The sequence below is a fragment of the Balaenoptera physalus genome, assembly GCF_965194825.1.
Source record: "Balaenoptera physalus genome assembly, chromosome: 7".
In the NCBI taxonomy this organism is placed as follows: Eukaryota; Metazoa; Chordata; class Mammalia; order Artiodactyla; family Balaenopteridae; genus Balaenoptera; species Balaenoptera physalus.
Genome location: NC_138886.1, coordinates 90,085,897 through 90,106,771, shown reverse-complemented (window position 1 = coordinate 90,106,771; position 20,875 = coordinate 90,085,897). Strand labels below are relative to the sequence as shown.

Here is a 20,875-nt window from a genome sequence, read left to right as displayed (position 1 = left end):
GATGCACAACAATGTGAACATACTTAATGCCACAGAACCACACACTTAAAAATGGTTAAAATGGTAAGTTTTATGTTATGTATATGTTACCACATTAAAAAAAATACTCAGTATGTGGGTTTTAGAAATAAAAGCTGCTCTGTTATTTTAAGGACATGTCCAGATTAAACAGAGATGCTAAAGTTTCTGTGCACTAAGAGGAACAGGCCCTCCTCAGAGCAGCTGGTGTCCACAGTGGTGGTGGCCAGAAGCGTGCCCCATGTCACCCACAGTCAGTCTCCACAGGGTGCTCCTCACCCGGCTCCTCTGTTCTCACGGCGACCTCATCCTCATTCTCAGCGTCTGTGGACGGCAGAGCAGGGGCCTGAGGCAGTTCTCTGCCTGCAAGAAGTTCCTCACCAGCTATCTCCTCAGACAACCCGAGGCTCCTCACATTTCCATCTGAGAAGCAGCTCACGGAACAGGGTCTGATCAAATATTAATCTCTGGGTGAGACGTCCTGGGCGGCCATCAGCCACAGGACTCAGGATGGCCAATATTTGGTGCTTTTGGGCAAAAAACAAAGGAGCAACTACTCTCTACTATTTCTTGCAGTCTCCCAAACTAAGAGTTTCTATTTAATCCACATTGCTCATCATCTTCCCCATGTTTCCAGGGTGGCAGAATTCTGACTTCTAAAGAAATCCCAAGGGGACACAAGATACCTGCCTAGAATGAGAATGCTGGGATCCTGTCGACTTACATGCCACACCTTCTCCATCATGCCCTGTCCCACCTAACCTCCAGCTCACATGAAGACAGGCCTAGACCAGTCCCCAAACCAGCCAGGCAGGGCCAGAGGCAGCACGGGCACAAGGGGTGCGTCTGTCACTCTGTCTGAGCCTTGCTCTCTCACCATTGTGCTAGTTATGTCTCATCCCAGGACACAGAAGAGGGAAACACTCTCCTCAGGGCTCCACTTTAACCCAGCTCGTGCCATCAGTCAGAGAAAACAGCATCATTTACAAATGCTGATTTTGCCTGAACATGGTCTTGTTCGGGCCAGAGATGTGCTCTGTATCCCACATTTCAACAGTGCTGGGCCTGAGTGGCAGTCCTCTCTTGACACTACAACCACCTGGAGGAAAAGCAGGTTGTGTTTCACTCTGGCAGTGTCTTCACGCAAAGGAGGTATGTCAACGGGATGAATATTCCCGAAATGTGACCTGGTGGGCTCACCTCATATGGCCAGAGCCTTGTGCACTGTGGACAAACAGAATCAAACCTGGAACTAGAGCACGCCCTGGGCCCTGCGGGGACATCCTAATGCTATTCCCACCTGCCGGGCTGCCATCGGCTGGAACCCCAAGCTCCTCACCATTCTCCTTCACTGCTGGCCCCTCCTAGAAGAAAGGTCTAGAGCCCCCAAGTGCTGTGAGACAGAGAAACACTTCCACTTGGTCAGATGAGCATGCTCTCTCCCCAAGAAGGACACTGGTAGTCGGCATACCTGCATTCACTCACACACCGTCCAGGCCAAGAAGTAGGTGGCACCCAGCATGCAGATAGCTCAGAGACTCAGGCTCTCACAGGTGGTGGGTTTCAGGCTTTCACAATTCAACAGGACAGCTGGGGACCTCACTAGGGGTGGTGCCAGCCCCCAGGATGGCCCCAGTGACCTCTGCCCCTGTGTAGTCCCACACTGCCTTGGGCTGACCCATGAAGGGCCCAGGATGCCATGGAAACGACAGACACAACTCCCGAACATGTCATCTCTCAGATGGTGTACTGGGGGAGTCAGGGCCAAGTCACAAGGATGCTCAGAGCCCTTCAGAGAGTCCACATTGGGAGGTGCTGAGGCCCCCAGTCAACAGCCAGCACCACACTGCCAGCTCCATGGCTCTGGGTCACCCTGGAAGAGGATCCTTAGCCCCAGCCTACAGATTAGACTACAGCCCTAAGGGACCCAAAGCAACACCACCCACAGTACTTCCTAAGCTGTCAAAGGACGACCCTCCTTGGAGGATGTTTTGCCGTGGGAACCATTTAAATTCTACTTTGCTAGGCAATGCTGAAGCTTCAAAGAAACTTGTACTCAACCTTCTTGGTATCATTTTTCTCAGGATGGACACAAGGTACAGAATTTACAAAACAGAGGCAGTGCTCTCTCTGTTCAAAATGACAAACCTGCTAGTCTGTTCAGGGCTCTGATCTAAGACAAGCAGTCAGGCCAACGTAAGCAGAGAAGCAGCAGTGATCAAAGTGGAGACAGAAGAATGGCTGTCCCAGGCATGGACCAAGGCCACTGGCTCTGAGGACTGCCAGGATCACAGGGCCAGTCCACTGTGGCTTCTTAGGCTGCCCTCTCCATGAGTGTCCGAACAGCAGACTTTGCCTGTAACAGGCACTCCTCTCGGTCACTGAGACCAGAAAAAGCCAGCAACGCAGACCACCTGCAGGTAGGTGGAGGCCATCACCCCACATGGGCTTCAGCTGGGTTCTCCCACGAGACCAGGTCACACCTCCCAGCATGGGGGTCCCCTTTTCTCCCTAACTTGCTCAAAGGTGCCCACTGAAGGTCAGTGTTGCTGCCTGGACCTCACTAGAGAGCTCTCACCAAACTGAATGCCTCCATGAGGGCAGGATGGTGAAGACCAGGCGTCTCAGCAAGTGAAGGTCTGACAAAGTATCTCTGAACCTCGTGCTAGAAAATGGGAATAACACTATCTGCTCTGCTACTTCACAGTGCAACAAATGAGAAAAGCACTTGGAAACTTTGTAACTAACACAGTGGGGGTGGGGGGGGGCCGTATCATTAAGCAACTTCCAAACTATAATTGAGAAGTTGGTACTTTTATACAGAACAGGTCCATGAATTTAGACTACATTAAAAAAAAAAAAAATCACTTACCCCACAATGAACATAGTTCTCTCCCAAAAACTCTTTCATGACATTTTTGCCAAAGTCCACTATGTTCTGTAGGTGCTGAAATATTTCTTCCGAGGTCTGCAAAAGAGAAGGACAAGAAGACCTCAACGACCGGGACCTCCTAGACTCTGACACCACCATGAGCCCCCGTCACATACAGGGCTGCCATGTATGTGGCCACAAAAAGCCACCAGTGGCCCTGGACCTGGAGGAAGGTGAGCCTCACCATGAAGAATGTCACACTTACTGGAGCTTCTGTCCCACAGGGCCCCCAGGCCCACCTCTGCATTGTACTCAGGGCCCCATGTGATTGTGAAACCGTAAGTTTGAGAACCATATCTGTGCCCCTGCCTTCCTCCCCACCAGGAACACATGTGGATTCCGCCAGTGGCCCGTGCACACCTTCTGAGGAATTCGACCTTAAAAATCTGTCCCATCCAAAAATCAATAGATATTTAGATTTTATTCTTCAGCTTCTAGATGTAGAAATAAAATATTTTCTCCTCAGAGGTTCTTAAAGAATCAATAAGCTGTGAGATTTAGGTGAGACAGGAAATCATTCCTGTATCCCTCACTCTGACCCAAGGCGAGAAGTACAAAGGGTTGATCACAGGTCTCGCTCAGGAGTGAGAGGGCTGTCTTCTTCAACCGCAGGCTGGGAGGTGCCTGACACATGGCTCAGGCTCTGGGGAGGTCTCAGTCTGAGCTGCCACCCAGGCACCATAAAATAGGCAGACCACAGTCTGCATTCCGGGGGACTACTGTATTAGAACAAAGCCTGACAAAAAACCCCAGAACACGCCCAGTGGCTCCATACATAGAGCTGTGGACACAGGGTTTCTGACAAAAAGCTCTTCTTATTGACAGAATTAACACACACAACTCCCCACAAATAATGCAGCTGGCATCACACAGTGCCATTTATATAATAAAGAAAGGCGACTTGTTACCTTGGAAGACATTGCCTCAATAAATGTAAACAGGAAAAACTGAAAATAGAGGCATCCAGAGAACGCTGGCCCTTCACCGAGGCTAGGCTCTGTAGACCCTGAGTGGGGATAGAGGGGAGGGGAGGGGGGCTAGAGGCAGCCTCCGAGATGTTTCTAGTTTCCACCTGGATTCCACAGAAACAGAACCACCCTGCACAATTCTCTTCAGCCACTGCACCCTCCCATCCTGTGCCATCTTTCTCTGCACTAACCACACTGTCCCCAGATCTCACTGCAGCCCCACTGTGATGGCAGCCCCCAGCTTTCTCCCACAGTCCCCGCTTTTCTTTCTATGAAGCTAACCTGCAAGTGTGCCCTTCATTTGCACAATCAGCCACCATTGATACCCATCAGCCATCCACCTCACCTTCTTTTCTGGCTGTTTCTCCATAACTCAAACGAGGTGAGGTGGTGACTCATGTCTCCTACACCCTTATCTTGAGCCCAATTTCTACTCACCACCCAACAACCACCAGCCCTGCCCCCACTGTGTGGGTGTGACCTGCAGCTCCTGCCTTTTCTCCCCTTTTAAGATAAGAGCCTATGCTCACACCTAGCCCCTCTGGACCTCCCTCCTTCCCCCCAGACCATGAAAGAGGAAAGGATCCCACAGGGCTATGCCATATTGACCGCTGCAACCACTTAGATAAACACCACAATGAAATCCCGCCTCGATGTAGAGAGACACTGCAACTCAGTGGTCAGCGGGCATACAACAGAACAACAATGGCTTTCTGAGGGTGTCCACGGTACTCTGCCTGGTTGACTCAGTGAATAGAAACACAAGGCTCCATCTGAACTGCCTGTTGTGACTTGTAACACTGACTGTCTACCACAGCATCACAGACTTCATTTTCATTGATACAATTCCACAGATGGGGAAACTTAGGCAGCAGGGTGTAAGGAAATCACCAAGGCAAAGCCAAGACCTGGCCCTGGGTTCCCCAGCCACAAGCAGAGCTCTCTGAACTAGTCAGGGAGGCTCCTGGCTCAGTACCCAGGGACTAACCATGATGACCCACAGTGACCCCAGCAGGTCAAAGTGCTGATTCCAGCAAGAAAAATGGACACACTGCTTTCGGCATTGAATGCTTGTATCATATTCAAATTTCTAAAGTTAGCATTAAAACTTCTGCATCAGAAAAAAATCAAAGTTTTCTTAAATAATTATTTTAATGATTGGGTGGCAAATCCACTGATCTTACCTTCTTCCTATTAGGAGGAAACTTCAGAAAACGAAGCACCACACAACGCTATTGGAAAATAAAACAAAGTCTGATTAGTACCCACCCAAAGCCCGGGGATAAGGGTGGGTGGCTGTGGATAAGGAGCCATCCTCAGCAGTGCAGATGCTGGAAGCCCCACAGGCAGCCAGTGCCCCGGGGAGGAGGTGGGGGCCAGTACTGGGCCACACGTCTGAAGACGCAGAGCAACCAGGAAAACCTGTGCTCTCTGACCTAGCCAGCCCACTCCCAGTAATTTATCTTAATTAAAGATGCACAGAAGATTTTAGCTACTGCATATAAAAGTACTGTTTATAATTCCAAATAAAATGGAAACAACCTAAACGTCCAACATTAGTAGGATGGTTAAATACAGAGGGACATATTCCAGACCATGGAATACTATGCCGTCATTTACAAGAAAATAAGGAAGATCCATATTTACAGACACAAAGGTACAGTCATCATCTACTGATAAATGAAAAAGATGACAGAATAGGGCTTATAGAATGAACCTATCTTTATAAATATGTACATACACGTGTGTGTGTGTGTGTGTGTGTGTGTGTGTGTGTGTGCGCGCGTATTAGAGAATGATGTATGGGTATAGTTCTATTTATGTAAAGCTCAAAAACAGACAAGACTAAGATCTCTGGCAGGTGGGATGGTCCCTAAGAAAGGCTCTAGAAGCGGCTGGTCATGAGAACACGGGTCCATGTATTTTGTCATAATCAAGCTGTATATACGCATATGATCTGACCACTTTTCTGTAGATTTATTACTCTTCATTTTTTAAAGTTTGTAAAACAAAAAATCTTAAATAAAGTATGTGCATGCTGAGTTTGTATGAACTGTCTGAAAGGGCTTCAGAATAGGTAACCGCGTGTCCAGGTAGCACCAACTGGGAACTTATTTTTATTTTTTTTATTTTTGGGAACTTATTTGTTAAAGTTCTGTTTATTTGGGTTTTCCAATTTTTTACAATGTTCATATAACATACATTACAAAATTGTTAAAAAAAAAGTTTAAAAAAATGGAAAAAAATAACCTTTTAAACTAGTACAGCCTTTGAAATGGCCATTCTCCAAGGAAATAACCTGGATGTGTTGTGGAGCCTTGGTAATGGGGGAGATAATTCCATGTGGACAACTTTGGAAACCATTCCCATGGAGACAGGGAGTTCCAGGCAGAAGGGCTTGGGTCGGGAACCTGGACCGTGCCCAGAGAGAAGCAGTGAACAGGAGGAGGAGAGCAGAGGTGCAGGAGCTCAGGCACCGTCTGGAGCACTGGGATCTAGGCGGGGTGGGAGGAGCTGGTGATTGAAGAGGCTCAGAAAGTGCAGCTTTAGAACCCAAAACATGGCTGACAGCAAGGAAGGCCCATAGAGACGAGATCCATTTCCCTAGCCCACAGCCCCCCTGGCACTTCCTGCCCCACTCAGATGACGCACACTCCTCTCAAAACCCCAGACATCCATCACCTCCCTGAGCCCCAAGCCCAGACTTGGGGAAGCAAAGATCGAGGACGTGCACATGCCCCTAACCCCTCCCAAATCCAGGCAGACATCAATATTCGATCATGGGCATCAAATGGCCAAGGAGTCCATCAAAATTCAAGGAAAAACAAAAGTTGATATGCAGAAACCCTAATTCTAGGCAACTTTCCAGAAACTCAGCCCCCCTAAAAGCACCCTCACTTCTCACCTGGACTTCACTGTTTCTCAAGACCTGCTAAGAAATTCTGAGTGTCATGTTGTGTCTGCTTCAAGGAAAACTGCTTTCTCTAGGGACCCATTTAAAACCATCGCCAGAAACTGCCCACCTGCCCCATAGGAGCTGCAGTGTCAGCCTTGAAGGCCAGTCTCCACAAACACAAGCACTCAGTGGGCACACCTGTTCTGGACGGCGAGTGCTAACTGCCCCTTGTAAAGGTCTGACTGGGCTGGATTGGTGGCCCTGTTACATGCCACGAGGCTGGCCATGGGCCCAGACAACACCTATTCAAGGGGACAGCAGAGAAAAGGTGAGAAATCAACCTCACCAGCCCTGGTTGGCACAAAGATGCAGTTAGTCCAAGGGCCACCCATGGCATGGAGTGGGACTGATCCAGCCACCCACAGGGAGATTCCCATGAAGGAGCCGAAACCAACGCATAATCTGGTAAGCACCAGGGCCCTGCCAGCTCACAAGGTCTTAACCAGTTGCGAAGGAAACAACTCCTTTCCTTTTAAACTAAATATCTGAAACCAGATTTTAAAACATACCTTCTTCATAGTGTCTAGGATAAAATGCTAAGAACGTGAAGAGAAAAGGGTGAGACTAAGAAGAGGGGCTTAACAAGAGTTTCTGCACAGTCTGGGGCAGAGGCAGCTCTTCCCTGTTCCAAAGCAGGACAGGGAATCTTAGGCCAGGGCCACACCTTTTCTGTCCTTGAGGACAGAAAATCACGGTGTGCTCTCTCATACCGTGGAACACTAGATGAAAATCAAAGATTTTAACAAGCTGAAAAAGTCAGTGAATGGAGAAATGACACATATAAACACATACACATTAAACAACCTCAAAACGTACAACACGCCACTTATAAAAGGAGTAGAAAGCATTCAGTGATGTGAGGGTCCCAGGCCATGGCGGGGGTGGGGGAGTACTGGCATGTCATGTGCCAGGAGGCCTAGGAGATGTTCCTTCGATCTCCTCTGAGAACCCACCCAAGTCCTCAAAACACCGAGACATCAGCAAAGCCTGGCTCACAACAGCTCAACAGTGTGAATGTCTAACAGCACAGGAACTCTGGCTGCCTAAGTGCTCTGCAGCCTTAAAAACTTGTTTGAAGAATTATCTACATATTTATGCTGTAGGGTTGAGTGAAAAAGCAGAAAACAAAAACAGACAGATAGGATGCTTAAGTACCCAATAAAAGCATATAATAGAAGGAAGTGCACCAAGTGTTAACAAAAATTATTTTCTTAGTAGGGAGACATTGGATGCTTTTTACTTTCTTCCTTCTAGTATTCTGTATTTTCTGGGGCAGAGAGAGGAACAAATGCTTGGTATTAAATAAAAATAAAAGACCACAAAAACAATATATAAAAGGGTCATCTGCCCATGTGAAGCCCAAGGGCCCAGGGCCTCTTGGCAAAGACGAGGTATGAAGTGATCAATCGCTGAAGCCTCACTGCTGGAGGACAAGCCCAAGTCAGGTCTTCCACCAGAGTGAGGATATAACCCAGGATGGGGCCCCAAGAAGACCCCAGGGAAGCAGAGATCAGGCAACTTTCAAGGGAAAGGGAGACTAAGATAAACACAACAACAGAAGGAATCGACCCTCAGGGTGCTGCCCCAGGCATCCCAAAATGGCTCAGCCCTGCTTCTCAGTGAGGCCACCACCCACAGACACCCAACTCGGGCACAGCCCAGGTCTTCCATCAGAATACCCGTGACAGAATACCAAGCCAAGTCACTTGGCTCTGCTGACCAGAGGCAATCAGAAACACACCCCAGGGCCCACAGAAGGATAAGAGGGACAAGGTGTGGGATGCATTGTTGGGCTGACAGCCTCAGACAGAACAGATGGAGGGTGACTCGAGACATCTCATAAAGCAACTGTCCCCAACCTTTTTGGCACCAGGGACCAGTTTTGTGGAAGACAATTTTTCCACGGCAGGGGCCGGGGGGTGGGTGGTCCAGGCAGTAACGTCAGCGATGGGGAGCGGCAGATGAAGCTTCGCTCGCTTGCCCGCCACTCACCTCCTGCTGTGTGGCCTGGTTCCTAACAGGCCTCGGACCCATACCGGTCCACAGCCTGGGGGTTGGGAACCCCTGTCATACAGGGGAGCCAAGGACTCCGAAGTGAGGCCAGACAGGAGGTGGAGACCACAGGTGGGGACAGCAGGTGTCTGGAATGGGCAGGACATTTTCCTTCCCAAGTTTCACCTGCCTGTATGGACCCACAGCTGCCTCAGGACTGAAGCAGACACAGATGCAAGTTGTGAGGTGGGGGACAGGACAGTGGAGGTGTAAGCCCAGGTGACATTTGGGGACAGGACACTCGGGGGCTGCAGCAGAAGAGGTGTTCAGATGGTCCCTAAAAGATGGAAAATCCAACAGCCAGAAGAAAATGAGAATGTTTTATAAAGACATACCACAAATGCATGGAACGCACAGTGAGGGTGTTGTAGAGGGGAGCCTTCAAGGACCCCAGGCTCTCCAAGGCCACATGATGGCCGCAGAGCAGGTGTCCAAACCAAGAGGTAGGTGACCCAGTGCTGTGGTCTCGTCCTTCTGCAGCAGACACAGAAACCTTCCTTACCTTCCTGGTAAAAGGGGCAGCTGCTGTCCTGAGTTCTGCTGAGGAGGAAGAAGGTATTGTCGGGGCGGGGGAAGTGACCATGCCACCTTAGGATACCAGGCCTAGACCAGCAGACCCCCACATGCTAGAAAGGCAGAGCTCAGCACTCACCAAGGCCAGGACTGGAAACCACCAAAGGGAATATATTTTGGAAATAACAAATCCTAACCATTCAACTGCAGGTGATCCCAGGAATAAAGACAGGGTTACATGCACAGCTCTCCAATGAGACATCACCAAGAAGTCACATCAGCTGTATCAACCTGTATGAATATCATTAAAAATCTCAAATGCAGAATAAGTTACTTGTTAAAAAAAAATACTACAGGCAACAGAACGTTAAGACTCTTTCTACTAGATTCAGGAGAAAATTAAGCCCAGGACTTGGGAATACGCCATTAAAAAAAGAAAGAAAGAAAAAAAAGAAAAAGAGAGAACAACTCATTTGCTTCCAACAGCTCCATTAAGAAGTATGATCTACAAATCCTAAAACACAAGAGAAGAGAAACACACAGCTCCTGACTGCCTGAACCCCATATCTTCAGGACAAACACCCCAGGGCATCAAAACAATTGCAGAAAGGATCTGAAGCCCGATCAGAATCTTAGAAAAGCTATAAAACCTGAAAGATCAGGCACAAACTTTTGATAAAAGATCTTGGTTGGCGGGTCTTTCATGTTACCTCTGTCAATAAGGAGGAAAACGTCACAACAGCTTAGTGTGATGAAGGGAGTGGGCCCCTGTTTGCCCTGCACCCCAGAGGCAAGGGCAGCTGGAAGGCAGCTCAGTGCCTGGGGAGGAGTCTCTGCCTGGCCTGCCCTGCCCTGGGTGACTCCCCCAACTGAAGGCACATACGAGATCAAATGACAAACCAGACTTACAGTGACCTTCACAGGACAGGATGCCAAGCCAAAGCGAACAAGACCAAGGTAAAGAAGGGTCACTGCAGATGAAAAAGCAACACCACCACACGGAGAGAAATCCCACTTGGCAGCAGCGCACTTGAGGGCAGCGCCAGGCTTCGTGACCACAGCTCAGCATGAACACAAGTATGGCACAGCCACTAGAACAAGTGACAGCACCCTCAGGCTACAGTAAGGAAAGGAAAGTACGTGCTCACAAGGGAAATGTCCTTGCCCAAGACCCCCCGCAGGGTCAGTGCCGGGGACTCCAGGCACCCACTAGAGTACAGTGTCAGGTTGGCCACAGCCTTGGAGCACCTCAGAGGGTCAGTGCCAGGGCCAAGGGCCAGTGCCTGGGAAAGGGTTAAATTGCACAGCTGGACCCAAGGATGCTGAGCACTGGGCCACAGGAAAACTGACAGCAACCTGTCAAGAACTGGCATACCGTTCAGGTCTCACACTGTCATCTCTTACTGCCCAACCCTGAGCACACCCCACACTACGGCCCTCCTTCGGCCTGCACTTAGCTCCTCCATATCCAGGCCCCATTTTCTACAAGTCCTGTGCTCCTGGAAGCCTCCCAACCCACCAGCCTGGAAGGCTGTCTGTCTGTGTCTTATCCCATGTTCCTCCAGTGCAGATGACAGGCCTCAGGACTGGCTGGCTGAAGGTATGTCGGGTTCTGACACTGGAAAGGAGAGGGGACAGACTCATCATTTTTTAAGGACCTTTCAATTCTGAAAGTAGATGATGCCCCCTCTGAGAAAGAGATCGTCTCCCGGTCTGAAAGAAACCTGGTGAGGGTCACCCTCTACTTCAGAATGAACGAGGTGGGTCTGGAGAGTCCACCCATGGGAGCAGAAATACTTGGTGCTCACCCACTTTCTTCTATCCCACTCACACACACACACACCCTCTCCTTGGGCACAGCAGGGTCCTGAAAGCTGCCTTCCAGGGCTCTGTCCTCCCTCAAGGCCCAGGCAAAGCACAAAGGTTTCTCCACACTCAAGGGGCAGAGTTCTCCCTTTACTCAGCATCTTCACTTGGTGGGAACCTTTTCTTACAAGACTACTCGTGATGATAATCTTCAAATTCAAATGATGAGCTAACAACAACCAAGCAGGAATGAGCATAGTAAAGCAAATTTAGATTTAAAATAATGAAGAGAACAGGTACAGGATAGCCTGATGACTCAGTTTAAAAGTGGGGGGAAAAAAAGGAAAAAGAAACATGACCCTAACATCTGGGGCTGTGCAACAAAGGAAGGGGCCAGTTGTCCTGGAGGGTAGACACATGCTTGTCAGGAACAATGGAGAAGGCATCTGAGTGCCCAAGGCCTGGTGTTCTTTTACACTGAGTCTGGAACTTGCTACTTCATCTGACGCTACTTTTGAAACTCAGTACATTAGCCAAAAGAAGCCTTAATTAGCTTTACATAAAGTCAAGATATACCATGCAATCTTACTGAGGAATTGGAAGATGAGCTCCCCGTAGGAGCTGTTGGGCTGGGTCAGAGCTATTAACCGCCAAGTCCAAGGTGGATGATAGTTATCACTTGCATAACTTGTCCAGCTCCTCATCTTTCTAGCAATTCTGCAAAGGGGATTCTGTTACTAGTTCCACTTTGCAAATGCAGAAACTGAGCCTGAGCCAGGCAGTGGTAGAACTGGGATTCTGCCCAGCTCTGTGTAACTGCAACTCCCATACTCTTAAGCCCTCAATGACACCTATCACTCCTCCCCCAGCCCACCACATTCCTGCCTGGTTGTATCAGACAGCAAGATGTCAGAGAGATCTGGGCCTTCACACAAATCCACAAGCTTCTCTTCCCGGATTCAACTCACTGGGAGTCCTCACTGCACTCTCAGAAACTCTCTTCCTTACTGAATTAAGAAAGGGAAATTCTTTAAATTCTAAAAGACTTTGGAGAAGAACCTGCAGACAATGCTCCATTAATATTAACAACAGCAGCAGGAGAACAGCAATTCCCTGCATCTCAGGGAGGTAACAGCACCCCAAGCACTTTGCTTCTTTCTCCTGACCTTGCCGGTACCCTGTATCTTCCCTAAGGCTACTCCGGACGGCCTCACCGCAGCTGGGCAGTCGGAGGCGGCACCGTGTGAGGCCGGGATGGGGCGCGTTGGAAGGACGCGGAACAAACCCGGGGGGAAAAGGTGACACTGGGGGAACAGGGAACCGATCTGGAGGGAGGAGAGTGCTGGGGAGACATGGCACCAACCTAGGCGGAGGAGAGCGCTGGGGGGACGCGGAACTGCTCTGGGGGAAGGCGGTGACACCAGCGGGACGCGGAACTGACCCAACGGGGAGGGGTGATGCTGGGGGGACGCGAAACTTATCGCGGGGCAGTGACACTGGGGGAACGCGCGACCGACCGGAAGAAGGGCTGCTGGGGAACCGATCCGGGGGTAGTGGGTCCTGAGGGGATACAGAACCGACCTGAGCGGAGGGGGTGCTTGGGGGACGCGGAACCCACCGGGAGTAGGGTAAGGGCCCTGAACCGCGCCGACAGTCAACCGCTCACCTGTGCGTGGGCCACCACTAGGCTCTTGTTGCCTTCACCGTGGTACCCCCATTCATTTTCGTCCATCTTCCCCTCGTCCATCCCACGGTGCGGCCCTGGAGCCTCGCGGGGCCACGAGCTGGGGGCCGCTGGTTCGCCTAGGCACCAGCCGCAGCCGACCGGGGAGGAGCTCCTGTCAGCCGCCGCCTCAGCTAGACCCAGCCGCCCGCACTCGCAGGCGCTGGCCGCCGGAAGCCACGCCCCCGACATCTCCCATGGCCGAGCCGGGCAACTTCCGGGTTCGCGCCCGCTTCTCCTCTGTTGACCACGGTGGTGGATGGACTGACGGCCATCTTAGGTGCTGGCACAGTGACTCACTTCCGGAGCGCGATCTTGAGAACCGGAAGGGAGGCTTCCGGCCTGGGCGCCGGAAGTGAGGCAAGCGGGAGGAGTCGGCTGCTACCCGGCGAACAGGACTGGCCTGCTGGGGAGCATGAGTCCAGGCGGGCTGGGATTAGAGTGGTACTGGTGCGCTAGGAGCCAGGGGGTCCCAGTGGGGCTGGGGGCGGGGGACGTCCAGGCAAGCCGGGTGCTTGGAAGGGGACGGTCCAGGCGGGCCGGGGGTTGGGTGGTCCCTAGAGCTGGAGCCCGCTCAGTCATGGGGCCTCAGCCTTCTTTCCTGCAGAATGGGGTACATTTCTCACTCATCGGGTTATTAATATCCTCGTTTGCTCTTTACCTGATGCAGAATCACCCCAGTAGTCCCAGGAAGTAGAAACATTGTGGTCCACACCTTACAAATGAGGATACGTAGCTCAAAGAGGCAAGTGGACTCCTAAATGGCGCTCTTGTTGGGAGTGTTACCTGAAAAACTGGCTTTGCCTTTTGGTGGGTGTCAAGCCAGAAGACAAAGAGTGGGAGAAGGAAGGATTTATTTCTAGCAACAAGTAAGGAGAATGCTGCGGCTTTTTCCCAAAGCAGTGTCTCCCCAGGTAGCAAAATTGAGGAAGTTTTAAGCTAAGGGAACATGCGTATTCATAAAGGGCTTGGGCAGTCAGAGTCCAAGCTTTAGTTGAAGTCATGAGGGTCAGAAAAGGTCTACATCATCCCTTAGGTCCAAACTGATCTGGTAGTTGAGCACTTCAGACTAATCTTTACCATTGAAACAGAATTGAGAGTCTTTACTACTGATATATTATCTTTGCTACTGTTACTTCTCTTGCCTGATACAGTTTGTTCTTTTTTTCTCTTAAGATCATTACTGAGACCTGTTGAAGGGCAAGCGTTGTGGCCAGGCTTAAAATGACTTAGGCCAAAAATGGCTTTTCTTATGTCGAGAAAGCCATGCCTGGATTTCTTTCTCCGGGGACCTCCCCTACCCTATCTGCCTACAGGAGGAGTAGGTTTCGTTGAATCTTGAGGGATAAACCTTGAGCAGGAGGTTTGAATTCTGCCCTTGCCACTTAATGACAGTGAAGCAAAGGGCAGATCTCTTCCTTTCTCTGGGCCTCAATTTATTCACTGTTGACGTGGGACTAATGAGACCACCTCATAGAGCTGCTATGAGGATTAAATTAGATTAGCGATTCTCAGACTCTTACTCTCAAGACCATTTTATACTCTTTAAAAATGATTGACGGGAGTTCCCTGGCAGTGCAGTGGTTAGGACTCCATGCTCTTACTGCCAAGGGCCCAGGTTCAATCCCTGGTTGAGGAACTAAAATCCCTCAAGCAGCGTGGTGTGGCCAAAAAAAGAAAAAAAAGATTGAGGGCCTCAAAAAGTTTTTGCTAATATGGGTTATATCTTTCCATGTTTACCATATTATAAATTAAAACAAATTTTTAAAAATTATTTTCATTTTAAAATAAACATTACCTTTTTTAGAAAAGTAGCTATAATTCCCCAAAATATAGAGAAGAGTGGCAAATGTTTTACATTTTTGCAAATTTCTTTAAAGTCTGGCTTCATAGAAGATAGCTGGAGTCTCACATCTGCTTCTGCATTGAATCTGTTGCAATATATTGCTAGGGTTGAAGTATATGAAGAAAACCCAGCCTCAGGTATGTGGTTCAACAAGGAAAGACCTGCAGACCCTACTCTGAGAACAGCTTAGAGCACCTGGCAAGGCCTTGGGAATAGTAGTGAAATGAAGCCAGTGAGTCAGGAAAATGAGCTGATAGCTTTGAACATCTCCCCAACCCTGGGCCCCAAAGGACTGGCCCAGGTAGGCTCAGGCCCCACTCCAGGGATGGTTGAGAAATGGGGGCAGAAACAGGCCACTCCTGGAGGTAAGTAATCCCCAAGGGGTGGGGTTGGGGGGACACTCACAAAGGGTGAGAAGGCCTTCCTACACCACCACAAGGCCAGGGGACCCTAAACATGTCTGAGATTTTCTCAGCATCTGTGAATGCAGAATTCAGATCAGATTGTTAAGTATTAAAACATTTCCTTAAGGAAGCCTCTGTGGTGCTGGAAATGTTCTGTATCTTGGTTTGTTGGGGTTTTTTTTCAAGGAACATTTTATCACTGACACTGTTTAGAATTACTAGTGTATGGTTATTTAAAAGATTAAATCTTGATTTTATGATTGTTTAAAAATTCTCCACAGATGCTCCTAGGGTGGACCACACCCACCTTATCAAAGGGACAAGTGCTTTGAAAGAATCATGGTGGGGTAACAGTGAGGGACACAAAGGAGAGTGGGCTCATCTGCAGGGGTTGGGAGAAGGAAAGGCTGGAAAAGAAAGACATGAGAAAGGTGTCCCAGATAAACAGGGTTTATCAGTTGTTTTTCATACCCTGGATCCACACTCCCTTCTTTTTTATAGCATAAAACCAGTTTTTATTAGGGGAAGTACCTTTTCCTTTATTTAACCCATGTGGTCTGACTTAAATGAACTTGATTCTAGCCTCAAGGCTGTGCAATCAAGAATTACATTCCCAGTGGTTGGTTCAGGAAGCGCAGGGAAGTAATCCAGGTTTATCCAACTAAGCGCACGCCTTTGGCCTGCACTGAAATGACTGTGGGGAGAATCAACCTCAGCTGAGAAGCTGGGTGGGGGGGGGGTCACCACATGCTGTCAGCAGTGATCCAGGCACCACAGGTGGCAGCAACAGAGGGGAAACAGCTGGAAAGTGGCAAGAAAGGGGACACAAAGTGAGCCAGAGGATTGAGTCCAACTCAGTTGATTTTAATTTTCTGAGCTAGTGAATTCTATCTTTTGCTTAAACAATTTGAGTTGGGTTCCTTTCACTCAGATCCTAGAGTCCAAGCTAATAATAAGGGTACCCTGGGCTGGACCAGTCACCTCTTCAAGAAAAAGCTAGAAGTGAAGCAAAGACCAAAAAGCCATCATTAGCTGGGATTCCTACATGAGGACATTTTGCCTAGATTCTTTATGCTCCTCCATCTAGGTCCCAGCTAGATTCCCACCACAGTTAATCAGTGTCCCCTTTCTGTTTGAAAAAGGAAATGAGAGAGAGAGGAAGGAAGGAAAGAGGAGAAGAGAAAAGGAAGAAAGATGAGATGGGAAACTCATCTTCCAACCACATTGAAAAGCCATCCAGAACCAAAGTGGCAAAACACTAGTGACTGGGAGCCCAGTGATGAGTACTTACTCTATTCTTCCTATTTTTATGTGTGTCTGGAATTTTCCTTACTAAACAGTTTTTACTTTTGAAGGAAGCATGCGATATCATGTATCCCTTGATATGACATGACATGATGAGAAAGGCACTTCACCTCTGTGGTATTCCCCTCACCCCTAAACCTATAATCCCTGTCTAAGCATTAGAGAAACATCAGACAGACCCAAATTGAGAGAAATTTGGCAAAATAACTGACCAAGAGTCTTTGTAACTGCCCAGGTCATAGGAGACATGGACAGACCAGAGGAGCCTAAGGAGACAAGACATCTAAATGCAACGTGGGATGCTGGAACAGAAAAGGACATTGGTGGGAACACTGGTAAAATCCAAATAAAATCTGGAGTTTAGTTAATAGTAATGGATCACTGTTAATTTCTTTGTTCTGGGAAATGTACCATAGTTAGGTATGTTAACATGGTGGGAAGTTGGGATAGGGCATTTGGGAACTTGGTACTATCTTGCAACATTTCTATAAATCTAAAATCCAAAATTAAAAGTTCACAAAAAGGAAGGCATTCATTGTTCAGCTTCTTTCATAATTAAATAATTAAAATAAGTATATATCTTAAAATATATATCAAACTGGCAAAATAAAAACAATTTTGCACCATGTTTGATATGGGTGGTATACAAGGGACAGGCAGGACGTGTGCACTGTGGAGGAGAGGGTCTGCATTGTTGGAGCCCAGTTTGGCCATATCATTAAAAGTATTGTAGCTATAGCTAATCCCCTTTGACCCATTTCCATGCCTACAAATTACCCTACAAAACCCTCCAGTGCTCAGAGATATGTACAGGATGTTTGTACAAACACAAGAGTGATGGACAGGACTTGGTTCCCAATGTGGGCACCTCAGGACAGCCTCAGGCTGCACCAGCCCACCCCAGCAGAAGACTTGCAGAGGGGCTTAGCAACCCGTGTTCTAACAACTTCCCCACATGAATCCCAGAACCACTGAGTTATGGTATACTTGAAAATTATACAGGCAGTAAGGAAATGAGTTAGGTATGTACTGACATGAAAGATGTTCAAGGTCTATGGTTAAGTGAAACAAGTGTGTGTGTATGTGTTGTGTCTGTGTGTAAATGCAAAGAAAAGGGAAAGGAAATTTTCCCATCTGGGAAGAGGAGAGCAGGAGAAACGAAAGAAGAATGTCACTTTCCTCTTATATTTGTATGTTGTTGACTCAGAGTATGTATTCATGTAACACTTCTGTAATAAAAATTTAAATGAATACATTCTCAATACTTTTTAAATTAGATAGCTCTATCACTATGTATGAATATGGAAAGATGGCCATGGTATGTTTAATACAGAAACAGGTGTTTGTCTTTGAATAGAAAAGAAAAACAATCAAGAAATAGGTGCCTGGGACTTCCCTGGTGGTCCAGTGAGTAAGACTCCGCAGTCCCAATGCAGGGGGCCCGTGTTGGATCCCTCATCCGGGAACTAGATCCCACATGCATGCTGTAACTAAGAAGCCCACATGCCACAACTAAAGATCCCACATGCAGCAACTAAAAGATGCCGCAACGAAGATCCCACGTGCTGCAACTAAGACCCAACGCAGCCTACATACATAAATAAATAAACAAACAAACCACAACTAAGACCTGGCACAGCCAAAATAAATAAATAAACCTAAAAAAAAAAAAAAAGAAATATGTGCCTTGCTGTGTACTGTGATTTTCTTTGGGGATGGGACCACAGGTGATGTGCATTGACTACGCTACATGTGTCTGTAACGTTTGAATTTGGCATAAAATGTATGAGTTATCTTTGTAATTAGAAAAAAATAATAAAGCTCTGCATGCAGTGGCCTCAGGATGCTCAACTACATAGAATTAGGCAGGTGCTCTTGAGGGTGGACTCCAGGATATTCAGGCCACCTGAACTGCTGACCTCAGGTAATCCCACCAACTCCAAGGTATCCTGACTGGAAGGTGAGTCAAGAGTCCTTGGAGGGAACTTGGCCTCTTTCCCCACAGGGATATGATGATGTTGGGCATACTGTTACCTGAATTAGTCACTCTCCTGGAGTCTGATGCCCAGAATTTCTGCTCCCCATCCACCTTCTCCTTTCTCCAGCTTTTACACTCCAGGAAAGTCCAGGGGAAAGGGTGATGGTGCCACAGCATGACTAAGGAGGCCCAACCCTTCCAATAAGGGCATCCCAGGACATCATTATCATCTTAGACAACACAGAAAAGTACAATCCAAACAAAAGATTGATATCTTTGTCTACATTAAAAATTAAAATCTTGAGGTATCAATACCTAGAGTAGTCAAATTCATGGAGACAAAAGTAGAATGGTGATTTTGAGGGACTGGGGAGAGGGGTAACGGAATTAGTGTTAAAAAGCTACAGAGTTTCAGTTTGGGTAGAGGAAAAAGTTCTGGAGATGGAGGGTGGTGAATGTACATTATGAATGTACATAATACCACTAAAAAGAAAATCTCAGCACAACAAAAGTCATAAAACTGCATGCACATAACTTTAAAAAAGAAAAAAAAGGAAGTTGAAAACATCTAAATTATCCATCAAAGACATACTATGCAGCTATTACAAAGGAAGAATGTCTCCAAGATACGTTGTTAAATGAGAAAGGTAAATTTTAAGATACTGTGTACATTATGATACCACGCATATAAAAATATACAACACAAACATACATATCTAATCAGCCAAATATTTCTATGAGCATAGGGTATCTGAAATTGGTAACATACTAGGAGTAAAATGTGATGGTAGCAAAAAAAAAAAAAAATCCTGTATACTCTGTGTAACTTTCCTTTTTAAATTTTGTACATATATATGTGCTGCCTATTAAAAATAGGACTTCTGGTTTCTGGTCTGACGTGTAAAAACCTTGGAAATTGTCACTCTATCTTAACAAGTAAACAGCTGAACAAACTGAAAATCAACAAATCTTAACTCTGTCGAAGAAGTGAGGTCACAGGGCAAATTGCTGCCACAAAAACTGGGGAGACAGGTAGATACAGAGAATCAGCTTACTGGAGTAGAAACCCTCAGGCAGAGACATCTGCAGGAACCAATGTTGGGTAGGAAAACCTGAATTGTAATTGACTAATTGCTGGAGGCTCAGTGTGGACAAGTATGAGAGATTAAAAACTCCATAGGCCCCATTCACTGGGGGCCTCCACACTTTTTGTAAGTTTACCTCCAGGAGCACTAGCAGGTTTCTCACAGTGAATGTTGGAGAAAAATCCCCTTGTGCTTCCAGCAGGAGGAGGAGAAAAGTAATCATTTTGAAACACACAGAGCATTCTGTACCTCCTAAAAGGTCTGCCTTCAGGAGAAACTGTTTTACCAGAGCCTAACCTATTTGGGTTCTATCAGAGTCTAACCAACCTGGGGAAAGGGTAATATCCTTTAATAATATTAAATATTAATAATATTAGTATTAATATTCAACCCCTTCTAGCTTTCCATGTGGAGGAGGGAACTACCCCACTCTCAACCCCCTCCAAACATCCTGTCCCACCTAAGTTGGGGAAAAAACTGAGAGCTACTTATGAAGATCAGACCCCAGGTCAACATGCCCACAAAAAACTGAGACCTAATCATAGGACTGTTGAAGACTTCCCCCACTTCCACATTTTATATTATACCACTAAAGACCTATTTAGTTCCTTTTACCCAGTACACCATGTCTGCCTTTCAACAAAAACAAGGTATAATAAAGGCAAAAACATAGTCTGAAGAGACAGAGCAAGTATCAGAATCAGACTAAGATATGGCAGGAATGTTGGAATTACCAGACCAGGAATTTAAAATAACAATGATTAACATGCTAAAGGCACTAATGAAAAAGGTAGACAACATGTAAGGACAGATAGGTAAAGTAAACAAAGTAAATGGAGAGATGGAAAATCTAAGAAAGAATTTTGAAAATGCTAGAGATCAAAAACACTGAAACAGAGAAAGAATGTCTTTGATTGACTCACTAGTAGACTGGATACAGCTGATCAAAAAATCTCTAAGCATGAGGATATGTCAAGAGAAAATTCCAAAACTGAAGAGTGAAGAGTAAAAAGTCTGAAAAAAAAAAGAATACACAAGACAACTACAAAAGGTGTAACATATGTATAATGGGAATACCAGAAAGTGAAGAAAGAGCAAAAGGAACAAAAGCAAAAGTTGAAGCAGTAATGACTGAGAATTACCGCAAATTAATGTCAGACATCAAACCACAGATCCAGAAAGCTCAGAGGACACCAACCAGGTTAAATGCCAAAATAAAACTACACCTAGGCATATGATATTCAACTGCAGAGAATTAAAAACAGAGAATCCTGAAAGACACCAGAGGG

At 47.1% G+C, this 20,875-nt stretch overlaps 1 protein-coding gene and 1 long non-coding RNA gene across 11 annotated transcripts in view; one reads left to right on the top strand and one right to left on the bottom strand.

The window, feature by feature from the left end:
• The window catches only part of IPPK (inositol-pentakisphosphate 2-kinase), a 56,082-nt gene extending 42,923 nt beyond the window's left edge, over nucleotides 1–13,159 (bottom strand). For 2 of the 7 annotated variants that reach the window (XM_082469738.1, XM_082469742.1), the window contains exons 1-3: nucleotides 12,912–13,157; nucleotides 5,103–5,150; nucleotides 2,891–2,986 (exon numbers count right to left, since the gene is read on the bottom strand). In XM_082469738.1, coding sequence (XP_082325864.1) covers nucleotides 2,891–2,986; nucleotides 5,103–5,150; nucleotides 12,912–12,992 — 225 coding nt within the window. In that variant the 5' untranslated portion in view covers nucleotides 12,993–13,157. Of the gene's footprint in view, nucleotides 1–2,890; nucleotides 2,987–5,102; nucleotides 5,151–9,261; nucleotides 9,467–12,911 lie in introns of all 7 variants that reach the window. The other 5 variants (XM_082469740.1, XM_082469739.1, XM_082469741.1 and 2 more) reach the window with 5 other exon arrangements.
• Nucleotides 13,160–13,283: 124 nt separating this feature from the next.
• LOC309664504 lies at nucleotides 13,284–20,616 on the top strand. Of its 4 annotated transcripts, XR_014265837.1 has the most exons (7): nucleotides 13,284–13,418; nucleotides 13,639–13,713; nucleotides 14,145–14,289; nucleotides 14,849–14,951; nucleotides 16,361–16,501; nucleotides 16,759–16,858; nucleotides 17,881–20,616. It is a non-coding gene; the product is annotated as an uncharacterized lncRNA (long non-coding RNA). The 4 variants fall into 4 exon arrangements; XR_014265839.1 differs by lacking the exons at nucleotides 14,145–14,289; nucleotides 14,849–14,951 and having other exon boundaries at nucleotides 13,299–13,418; XR_014265840.1 differs by lacking the exons at nucleotides 14,145–14,289; nucleotides 14,849–14,951 and having other exon boundaries at nucleotides 13,299–13,418; nucleotides 17,863–20,616.
• Nucleotides 20,617–20,875: the final 259 nt, after the last annotated feature.